The sequence below is a fragment of the Cydia pomonella genome, chromosome 7, assembly GCF_033807575.1.
Source record: "Cydia pomonella isolate Wapato2018A chromosome 7, ilCydPomo1, whole genome shotgun sequence".
Taxonomy (NCBI): Eukaryota; Metazoa; Arthropoda; class Insecta; order Lepidoptera; family Tortricidae; genus Cydia; species Cydia pomonella.
This window is the reverse complement of record NC_084709.1, coordinates 9,812,565-9,824,786: the sequence shown is the minus strand read 5'-3', so window position 1 is coordinate 9,824,786 and position 12,222 is coordinate 9,812,565. Positions and strand designations below refer to the sequence as shown.

The window sequence follows — 12,222 nt, the reverse complement described above, 5'->3', positions numbered from 1 at the left end:
CACAGGCCTCCTCTCATGCGCGAGAGGGCTCGGGCTATAGTCCCCACGCTAGCCCAATGCGGATTGGGGACTTCACATACACCTTTGAATTTCTTCGCAGATGTATGCAGGTTTCCTCACGATGTTTTCCTTCACCGAAAAGCTAGTGGTAAATATCAAATGATATTTCGTACATAAGTTCCGAAAAACTCATTGGTACGAGCCAGGATTTGAACCCACGACCTCCGGATTGAAAGTCGGACGTCATATCCACTCGGCCACCACCGCTTACCCCGCCTTAATAATGTCATAAAATAGAAAATTTACAAGTGCTGATGGAATGTGTCCGCAACGAAGCCCAGCGATATAGGATAAAATATCTAATGTTTATAATTGTAATTACTTACGAATGTTACTACTACTAGTAAGAGCTTTCTGTAAACAGACAAAGGAGCCTAGCCAAGATGACAATCGCTGATGTGTCATTAGATTCAGATCAGACAAATTCCACGAAGTCCCGTGAATATTTCCGTTCTGGCATAGTGGGTAGTGACCCTGCCTATGAAGCCGATCGTCCTGGGTATGAATCCCGGTAAGGGCATGTATTTGTGGGATGAACACAGATATTGGTTTCTGAGTCATGGATATTTTATATGTACATATTTAAGTATTTGTATGTTATATATATATCGTTGTTGAGTAAATACACCTGTCTGTTAAGCTTACCGTGGGACTTTGTCATTGTTGTGTAAGAATGTCCTATAAGTAATACTTATTCATTTAGATATCATTTACGAGTAAGTACATTAGCGTTTTCTATCAATGATGGTTGTATTTGCTAGGCCTCCAGGATACAGTATATATTTAAAACTGTACTAATCAAATCGTATACGACGCATAGTCGTATTCGCGACACGCCTAATAATGTTTTCCGATAATTAGATACTTGAAAATCGGAAGCAACTTAGAACAATACTTTGCTTACATCACAGTCTGAGTTTTTGTAAAATTCTCAAGAAAGCTTCATGCAATGGCCAACACGTATACGGAGTGAACGTAAAGGTACTATTACAACTCATTATATAAATGATAAAGAGGTGCCTTTGTACTTACAAACCTCCGTATATTTCCCTCGCCCGTACACGTACTAAACAGTTAGGTTAATAGATTTTTTACCGCGACGTTCTGATTGCGATGGCGTCGTGTTGAAGCCCTTTTCGTGACGAAAGGTTTTTTGCCTCGTGCTTGTATCGCCCTTTCCAATGTCGTTAGGGTTCCACAAAACAACCGTCTAAAATCGACTAGGTACTGGATATTTAATAAGTACGCTCCAAGCCTCTTAATTTGTTAGTATGATACCCGGCTTAATTACTTTCAGTACTTTTGCTGCTTAAATGCTATATGTCAATAAGAAAACGCGTTCCATAAACCCCCAAAAATGTTTTCTGTTAATGGCCCAACGGAGAAAAATGAAAAGTTATCGTTTATTTAATTATTACCTACCGATTAAGAAGGCAATCAAACTTGTGCGCATCTCTAATGACTCTTAAGACCACTTCATACGAGTGACATAACGGAACAAACATGTCATCCACTGACGGAACCTGAGCTACCTACCCAATGCATACTTAACCTTTTTATAGGAGGCCCCCTAACAGTTTCAAAGCAGACGACAGCTTTTTGTTGATATCTGATTCAAGATTAGGTGCCAAGTCTATATTCTTTAAGGTTTTTTTTCGCACGCTCTAAAAACTTTTTTTGTTGAGCTTAAGACCACTTAAGTTATTTTTAACATTTAACTACATTTTAGGTCGTTTAGACTCAAAACACATACGCATTTAAACTAGCGCAGGTATAAGTCGACCAGAAAAACAAGTATACCAGACTTTTACTAAGAAGAAATTACTAATATTATACACGTTGTATATGAAATATGATTAAAGTACTCGTATAATTTAATAGGAGTGAATTTGACAAGACGCATTATTATTATAAAATTACTAATTAGTTATAACTTTCTAATTTTCATGTACATACCTATCACTTATGTAATAGGTTGATAATAAACAGTTATTAATCAGACCTAAATTAAAGGTTGGCACATTGAAGTTGGTAGTTAAGACGTACTGCTTCTTAAAACGTATACGTAAAGGTAAGTAGTACTTATATTAGATGGGTGTTCTTTTTATAATGCATACAGCGCGTTCAAGATCTCAAACTTCTATGAAATTATGAAGTATAAATAACACTTGCACTGCGTGTGCTATCAAAATCGATGCAGAATTTTCTTGGTTTAACTCTATCTTAACTTGCTTTACTCTTGATATATTCTATATTTAACAATATCCGAGTTGTCGATTCAATGAAATATTCCACTTTGGCCGCGTGAAATACTAACAGTGAAAACGGTGAAACGAGTATGTAGCAGAAAACCGAACATTTCGGAACTTCACAAAGCATGCCAGCGGTTTCAAGATTTTTCTTTTTTAGGTGGTCCAATCGCGCTATGTTTTCACTGTCGGCTTATGCAGCTTTGCTTAATAGAGTTGCAATACTCGTATACAGAAGAAAAAAACTTACCATGTTTCCCGTCAGCCGCGACGCCGACCACCCATAGCACGAGGAGTATCCCCCTCCACGCCATCTCACCGCGCGCGCATCACCTAAAACAATAACGCTGTTTGAGCACGGGAAAGCTGACCAATATTTGATCAAGGGTTGGACGACCAATATTTGATATTTGTGTGTTTAATGTGTAGAAGTGGCCGTTAGATTTTGTTGAGGCAAGTGTAGATTAGTTTCGGAATGTCCTCATAAGCTTAAAAAAGCAAGAGTAGCGTTTTTGAATTATTGAAGAACGGAGACGCATTGCACGATTTGGCCGATATTATGTAGGTATTAAGTAGATAGATTCGATTCAAATAAATGTTGGTCTACTGTTTTACACAGATGTTCGCAAAAGGTTTGAACTTTTATGATTGACAATGACCATCTTCTACTAGAAACCGAGGAGCAACTGCCTAACAAAGCGTTCGACTTATGTATGTAGGTAGACTTTATAATTTTCAGTGTTGTTAAGTTACCTAAGGATCTGATTTGCAAAATGCAATATATTTATGGTTTTTTTGCCTCCTTTACGTCAATCCAAAGAAAATTTATCACCAGTTTACACACCACTACTCAGTCTTCCTTATTTTTTTTATTCCAATTCGCCAGTTCGGAAATGGTTCTCGAATGAATGGAGAGATAGCATGCCCGCACGAATGCCTCCACTCTTTTGTTACTGGCTTTTAAATATTGAACACCTTTACTGTTCTGTATAAACTATGGCACTGCGTGATAGAGGTAATTTTTTTTACAGGTACTATGCTAGAATCAGACGAAGCCAACTCTGGACAGAATTTGCAGTGAAAGTGATGCTTAGCTGAGATTAATTTAGCTGATTAAATTCTAGTTATAGTTAAGTTAAAAAAAAAGTTGCAGTTTCCATTTTTTTTTACCATTTTAAATACATTATTTCTATAAGTTATTTAAAATTTATGTATATAATCATTTTTGTAGTAGTTGTACCTAAGAAGTGGTTCAGTAAAAAAGTGGCAGTGAATTATCTAGTATATTTTATTTATTTTTTACTTATTATGAAGCAGTTTATTTTTTTCAGTAATCTGTAGATAAAATACTATATAAAAAAATGATATTATATTGAGAAATATCAGATTATTTGAGTTTTCTCATTGTTATTGCAATGTACTTCGTAACTTTTTGTACAACACAATTTGATAATCTTCATCTGCCGTTTTCTACAATGCCACACTTGAATTTCAATTTTCACAACTAGTTGTATGCTTTTAGGAATATCATCTCACGAGTAAATTATACAAATAAACTGGAGTTCATCTTCGGTAGTCAGGAAGTCTCTCCATTCTAATCTCTGACAGATTTTTCTATGGGAGACAAATTTCTGTAAAAATCGCAAATACGCAAAAATGGAAATTCCATGTAACCTCAAAGTGAAGTCAAATAAAAAAAGTGCAATATCGAACATAAGACAATTTAATAATGTATTAGGTAGCTTATCAAACTTAAAGAAAAAACGATGTTTATGAGAAACACCTCATAAATTCTCTCAGAAGACGTTGTTCAAAAAGTCAGACCCCATATGGAGTATTGCTGTCACCTTTGGGCAGGAGCACCTGCATGCCAGCTTGGACCATTCGACTCAGTCCAAAGGCGCGCTGTACGAATCGTCGAAGATCCCAAACTCACAAGCGGTATTGAACCTTTAAGTCTAAGGAGAGACTTTGCCTCCTTGTGTGTGTTTTACCGCTTGTACAATGGGCTGTGCTCTGAAGAATTGTTTGACATGATGCCAACGGCCGCTTTCTATCACCGCACCGCTCGCCGTCGGCAGGGTGTTCATCCTCACACCCTAGAACCTAAATGGTCGCGTACTGTGCGGTTTAAGAGGAATTTCCTCCCGCGAACGCTTCGACTGTGGAATGAGCTTCCTGCCGAGGTTTTCCCGAGGGGCTACAGTATGGGGTTCTTCAAAAAAGGAGTGTACAGGTTTTTAAAGGGTCGGCAACGCGCATGTAATGCCTCTGGTGTTGCAGGCGTCCATAGGCTACGGTGACTGCTTACCATCAGGCGGGCCGTATGCTTGTTTGCCACCGTCGTGGTATAAAAAAAAAAAGACATGTAATATAAAAGGCGAACAATTTAATTCGCCCTCTTATTTTAAATACGATTGTATTTAATTGTATAGAATAGTACCTATGTACGGATTACTACAAAAATGCGCTACTTAAAAATTATCACTAAATAAAATGAAAAATCCACATAATGTGCTGCTACTTTTTTTCTGAACCACTCCTTATTATGACTTGTATTAAACATTTTGATCTCTTCTTAAAATCATCGGATATAATCAGCTTTCAATGAGCTAAACCCAAAACGTCTTTGATTTCTATCACTAAATGCTCACATTGATTTTCATATTACGATTACTCAAACCAGCAATGTATGAGAAAACTACGAAGTTATCTCTAACAGGTAGTCTCGTCTGTTCTTTTGTCAAACGGTGTTGGGTCTTTAACGGCATTTCATATGGAGCTTGTATGGTATGGGACCGTAACTAATACGTCTTTAGGGTACGGGTTATAAATGGGTTTGAGGCAAAAACTAAATAAAAATAGGACGGTCGTTTAAAACGCTTTTTAATGCATTCGAAATGGGTTTGTTCAAGGCTCTTTGTAGGATTAGTTCTAGTGGGAATTATGAAAACGTTAATTAGTTTAGGATCTTTTAACGCATTTCAAGATTTGTTATTTTCTATATTACCAACGAAATAACAAAACGGTGTTGTTAGTTTCAAAATAGGTATTAACATTACGTCTGTTTTAAGTGAATGACAGTCTAAGGCCTTTAAAGACTTTTCCTACTCCTCTACTGTTATCTGTCATTTATGCATTCATTAACACGAATATAAGAACATACATAAAAGATTTCAAGAAAAGTCTATATTGTCTATTCCTCATAAAAGCTCTTGTGCTTTTATAAGCTATAATGTTACTGCGATTAATGGCTACCAACCTAACAAAACCAAAACGAATACAGTTTTAAACTAAATATTCATTTGGTTGCATAGTAAAAATAATTACTTCATAAGTCAGAAACACGCATGTGACACCCGTAATATAGCAACACCCATAGACTACGAAGACCGCTTAGCGTTGCTTGTTAGTCTCCGTAGGCTACGGTGGACAAAATTGAGAAAAAAACTGTCCAAAAAATTAATTTAGCAAGTAGCAAGTACCAGGGCCTCATGAGTTACGAGGAGGTGTCGCCGACCGGCCGGCCGCGGCCCGGGGCGGGCCGGGCGCGTAACAAGGTATGCTCGCGCGTCTTGGCTATAAACTTTTGCTGTAATTTGTTTACCTAAATTAAGATTTATTTTTGTTGACTCGTAGGAAAAATATTGTATGCAACGTTGTATAAGTAGGTCAAAAAATTCTCGTGGCGTATTCCTTTACAATGTTCGCCTACGCCTTCGGCTCCGGCTCACATTGTAATTCACGCCACTCGCCTTTTTTGACCCTTCTTATACAACTGTTGCATAAAATACTATTATCACATGTCTGTATAATTAACCGGACATATTCTTTAAGAGTGTTATGTATTGTCCTGTTATTTTAGTATCTCCCTCGATATGTTATATTATTTAGCCAGTATCTTATTGGCACGATTATCAACGTTATATTTGAAAATAATGATTTCTAGCCATCTCTCAAAACATATTTTCCAATTATCGAGAAATAACGTGTAAAAGCTCGCTAAAGCGATGCAATCACTTACGTCGATGTAACATGAGTGATCATTAAACAACGGAGCTTTGTAAGAGCCCCGATAAGAGCGGAAGCTGCCTTATCTCAGATAAAACAAAGCTTCGTGGCTGTAAGTAACCAGCCACGGCATACAGAAGCAGTGGAGATATATTGATTAATAGATAGACAGTTTAAGGGAGATATACGCTGAAATTTGGCACATTATACGTATAGAGGTTGATAAAATGTTCTTACGATGTTTAATTAGAGTTTTAAAATAGTATGTACATTGTTCATTTAAAAAAATGTTGAATTTTCTTTTACTGTATAAGTCACTGTTGAGTTGGCAAGCGTAATATTTTAAAGGCCAACAAACATTTAAAATTATGCTGAGAGATAAATGATCGATCATGATAATACTGAGTGAAAAACATACAAAAACTTTAACCCCCTTACTCAGTTAGGTGTTCCCATTTTAAGTTCCACTTGAAATGAGGATTTTGGTTAAGAAAAAAAAAGGTCTTACTCATATTGTTCATTCAACCATAATTCAGTACAGCGATGTATATAATCGTTCCCATTTAAAAGCATATTCCTTAATTATAATACCCATTGTAGAAAAAACACGTCATCCATCATCATGGTGATTTCTGGATTAAATCTTGCGCAATATACCGATAAATAATTTGTAACATTTATATCAAAGAACATTCACGCTCAACAGCACTTTTATCGGAAATACGGGTATCGTGTATGTGATACTATAAATTTGACTAGGGCTGCTCCCTCTTCTTCCAATGTCCCGTAAAGCACAATAAGGCGTCCCGTAGACTTACGATCGACGACGAAGCGATAGCAAGCAGATAAATTCCAGCCGCTTTTGTCTTCGCCTGATACAACGCATCTAGATTGCAGCTGGACTCGGCTGAGACGTCTCACAACTTTAAAATCATTACTTACTTATTACGAGAGAAGAATAGCTTTTCGAATCTAACGAAATAACGGTAATTTTTCTATGAAATTCCATTTCGGGAGAAATCCGTTTTTACTAACTAAATCTTAACAAATCACTTTAATTTTGATTTCGATCGCTTCAGCATAATATTCTACGTTTATAGGTCGACACGTCGCTGAATTTTTTTGTTTTGAAAATTTTGAAAAAAAAGGAAAACCTAAACCTAGTTTTTCAATGTGTCACGAAATAAAAAAACATGGAGACTGGAAAACTTTTAGAAGTGCAAAAATAGATAAAGAGTTATATTTTTAAACGATTAACGTTACGTTTCCCTTCTCAATCTCTAGGTGGCTCATTATAGAAACTTTCAGTATTACATATATCACATATCAAAACATTGAATTAAGACCCTTGTTTGCAATCTTAATTATGAAATAACTCCATCAACTTCCCGTTTACACTGAATTTATGACGTAATGATAGTTAAACAAACAGCTGTAATTCGTTTTGCAAACTCGACTGTTTTCTCTTCGATCGAATTTGCTGTTTGACTTCATTGTTACTGTTAGACTTCAGTGTTTATTTTGTTCTTAAAGTTTGGCGATTAACGTAATTTGAGATTAATCATATTGGGATCGATTTTTCGGGTTTCGTGACTAATAACGTAAGTATAAATGGTTATATCATATATTTTATTCATTTTATAGATTGGAAAAAAGAGGGGGGATGCCTTTACCCAACAATGGAACATAATGGGTTCATAACAGTAATGGTAATCATTTTTATGGTGTTAGCAGAATGAATAATGTTGAGATTGGGTTACTGTCTAAACATATCAAAGATAATTAAGTTGATAATTATAGCCCTGTCAACTCATAGTTTTTAGTTGAGTGGAAATCAAATTGTAATCAACTATATACAGAGTCCTAAGCCCATGTCAGTGATAGAAAACATAGACCCGTAAGTAAAACGATCAGTTCAAGTAATATCTATAAGCCTATGCAGATTAAACATAAATGTAAACTCGTCGTATCTTGCATTCTGCCACACCTTGACAGTTGACAGTAACATCTTAAGACTTGTAATCGAATACGCATGCGCCTCGTCCAGCAGTCTGCTTTCTGCAGCTTCGTCAGTTATAACTGATCGTATGCCAACTAGTTTGCTTTTCTAATTTATGGAGAGTGAAAATTCTCATTTCCTATCAAACGGTTCAAATTAGATTGGATCTGTAAAGGAACGAAATTTTGTTTTGGCATATTGTACTCGTAGTAATAATCTTATATGTATATAATTATACTTACACTATATTTTACTGTTCTTTTTAAGTATTATGGCATTTTAATTGCAGTCAGCCCTTCATCTTCTTAGATTCTTAAGCAATCTGTAATATCAATTCAATGTACATAATACACATATTGATTAATATAAACCTTGGCCAAGCAAAGGGCTATTGTAACTTTTTCCGCGCGTGATTCGCACGTATTAAAACCTAAAAGAAGCTTTATTTTCAAGGCAGTAACGCACAATATGAAGCTCTCCACTGAATTCTAATTATAGTTAAGGTCGTATATGTCATGAAAACCGTTTTATCTGGCTTATAGCGATCTGCTAGTTAATAGGTTAGGGCTCGGTATAACCTTGGCCGACTATTAAAGTAATTAAGCCAGGCATTGGGAAATTTATAGCGATAAATGAATTGTGTTAAATACTTTAGGGCTTAATAATTTATGTGAAACAAGCTTATTAACTAATGTCAACAGCATGCCGGGGCACTTAAGTAACCTTGTCAAGCCTTTCAGGTATTAACCCTGATAAGTTTTCTTCAATGTATGACAAAATAATTTGTATTTTGCTATTTGGGCCGATTTTTTATTTACTTGTCGATTTTATTTTTTTGTTACATTTCAATCACATTTCGTAGGTATGGAAAGCTTCTAATCCTGGATGGAATAAACACGAAATCGCAATTTGGGACGAAAAATATACACCTACTTACTTATGTTAATTGCCGTTGTTGAGTTACGAAAATTCCATAGATTTTCGTAGTACATACAGTACGAGTAGGACATACGGTGAAATTGATCTGTTTATGTTGTACAGAATAGGCAACTCTCTGTCCACCTCATTTACCTAATCAGAATCTGTCAAAAATGAAAAAACGACAACAATATAAAAATCGACCAATTTTCCTAATTATGTCTTTCGCGCGTTCGTGACGATATCGCGGGAAATATGTGATAGTAAAAAGGAGATTCATATAGGAAACATTACGGAGGTTTAATTAAAATTATTATTTGCTAAACAAATTACCGTGCGATCATTAACGGTGTAGTAAAAATGTTTAATGCGGGATTTGCTAACAAAAAACTATACAAGAAATGCTAACAGATCTAAAAGGAAAGGTCGAACCGCAAAAAAACAATATCGCATCAACCGTGACGATGACGCGCAGAAGCTTAACAGACAAACTGACATTTCATTTCTCATAGAAATCCTAAATTGGACATAATAGCACACTAATTAAGAAACTTTGTAAGTTATTTTTTTGCCCGGTCATGTTGGTTTTTGTAGTTTGTTTAATAAAGGTGTAACACTAATAACTAATGAAAGAATTATTATTGATCATTATGCTCAAGGCGATATTGGAAAAGGATTTCAAAGATATTCTTTGAGTTGTCTATGTCTATTCACGAATCGAAAGTAATAAGTATTTTATTTGAAGGTCAGATTGATGTACAACTAATAATGATAGTGATCGTAAGAAACTCGTACTTAAAAACTTTAAAAATAATATGGCTTGATCTATAAAAAGGTACTTACACGTAAAATAATGTGGAAGAGGTATACCAATTAAATTTGATAGAAAACGTATCTACGATCTCACGTCAAAGAGACACAGGTTACAAAAGTTAAATTGGTTAGAATCCTTATCTCTCTAGTCATCGACACGTGACAAAATACTGTAATAGGAGATGACATTAACCTATTTCGGAGGGAACAGTAATTGTTGATGGTAGAAAAGAAAAATGTCGCAATCGACCATTTAGGTTAATCTGAATAATCTACATCATTATGATCACCCGGTTCATCTTTATCGTTTGCGGCAGGTTTCGGGACTCCAGAATTAAGTATGGCGCTTATAGCATTTTGGCTGTTTTGTGTCGTTGTGTTTTTATCAGATTTTGTCTCCGCCATAACAATTGGTGCCGCCTAGACTATTGCGCCAGTCGTAAAACTTTTTAAGGCTAAATATAAAAAGGGTTCCTTTCATAGTTTGAGTGTCGTTTTTCCTTGTTTTGTGTTTGAACGATAATGTAATATGTTACCTACCTGAAATCATTTAAGTACCGAAAAATTTAAATACTGTACCTAATACTTGTTTGTCCACTACTACAACCGTATTACCAGTATTTTAAAAATGCAGTTGTGTCGACTGCTTTTTTTTATTTTTAGCTTTATTGATTTGTTTTATTTAGTTTTTTTTTAATACGTGTACTAATATAATGTGATATGAACCTATGTTGATTAAAATAAATGAATTTACTAATTTATTTATTAATATTATTTATGGGGCAGGTATGTCCTACGATATACTATAGGATATAGGTACGATACGAGACTGTCGACGCTGGAGCATGGGTTCTTTTAGATAGGTAAGGATATTTTACAGTTTTACTACATTATCGTTACTTTTGTATTAAATAGGGTGACAGCTATAGTAATCGGCGCCTATATAGTAACTGTCAACTCTTAACAAAACAGAACGAAACATGGCAATAGAAATCTTATAGTTAAGAGTGGCCGATTACTATGGAGGGGCCAATAACTATAACAGGTACCCTATATTTTAAATTAAATAATCCTGTCTTGTATAACTGATCGTTATTTTAAGCAATAGCTGAAAGAAAACGAACAAACAGACGTATTTAGTCCGAACCATAATCTAGGTACCTAAATAAGCGGGTAATTCGAATTAAACATCAGTTAACGACAGAGCACAGTTTAAACATACGTATATATACATAATATTAATTTGAGTCATTACACAACTATTGGAATATAAAATTAGACAAACGTTCCGTGTAGACATTTTATTGTTCCATAAATGTAGGTAGGTACCTACAAGTACAGAACCCGGCCAGAACGTATTGTCTCCAAACATGATAACTCCGTGACTCCATGATAGCACAGTGACAGCTGTAACGAGTCATAAATCTCTTTTATCGGGAGAAATGCATCGCGGTTACAAGCAAAGAAAGAACACCCAAAACTTTAGATACCTTACCGAGTTTATGTGCATCCTGATAAAAATAACTGAAAGGACTGATCAATATAATACAAGCAGATTTGCTCATTTATAAAAGCGGTACTTAACTACCTACCTAACCTACCTATAGGAGGTTGACATGACATTTACGGTACCTACCAACTTGCTCATTAATATCTTTACACTGTTAGGTATACATATACCACCCATACACTTTTGTTTTGGTTCATATTGGCTATCATAAAAGGATATACAAAACATTGTATGGGTGCTATTTTGGTATAATACTACGTTTCTCCGTTTATTTTCTCTTTACGATTTAAGTAACTGAAAACAATCTTCAGTCCCAATTACCTAGGTATATAAATAATGTTAGTTTTGTCATTGACTTATATATTACTTCGTTTTTAGGGTTCCGTGATCAACTAGGAATCCTTATAGTTTCGCCATGGCCGTCTGTGCATCCGTCCGCGGCTTTGATCCGTGATCGATAGTGCTAGAAGAGCTGCACATAAATCATATATGGCGATAGTAAAACAATAACTACATTTTTTTTAACATACCTCCCACACAAAATATTTTTATTTTTTTATATATTTTTTTGCTTTAACACAATGGTGTGGAGTATTATTGGATATGTATGTTAAAATGAATAAGGGTCACCAAACCATTTTTTTTATTAAGTGAATTATCAG

The 12,222-nt window shown here is 35.2% G+C and overlaps 1 protein-coding gene across 4 annotated transcripts in view; it reads right to left on the bottom strand.

Annotated features, from left to right (window-relative positions):
* The window catches only part of LOC133519782 (netrin receptor UNC5C-like), a 172,736-nt gene that overhangs the window by 70,564 nt on the left and 89,950 nt on the right, over nucleotides 1-12,222 (bottom strand). For all 4 annotated transcript variants that reach the window (XM_061853872.1, XM_061853875.1, XM_061853874.1 and 1 more), the window contains one exon: nucleotides 2,560-2,642. In XM_061853872.1, coding sequence (XP_061709856.1) covers nucleotides 2,560-2,623 — 64 coding nt within the window. In that variant the 5' untranslated portion in view covers nucleotides 2,624-2,642. The remainder of the gene's footprint in view (nucleotides 1-2,559; nucleotides 2,643-12,222) is intronic.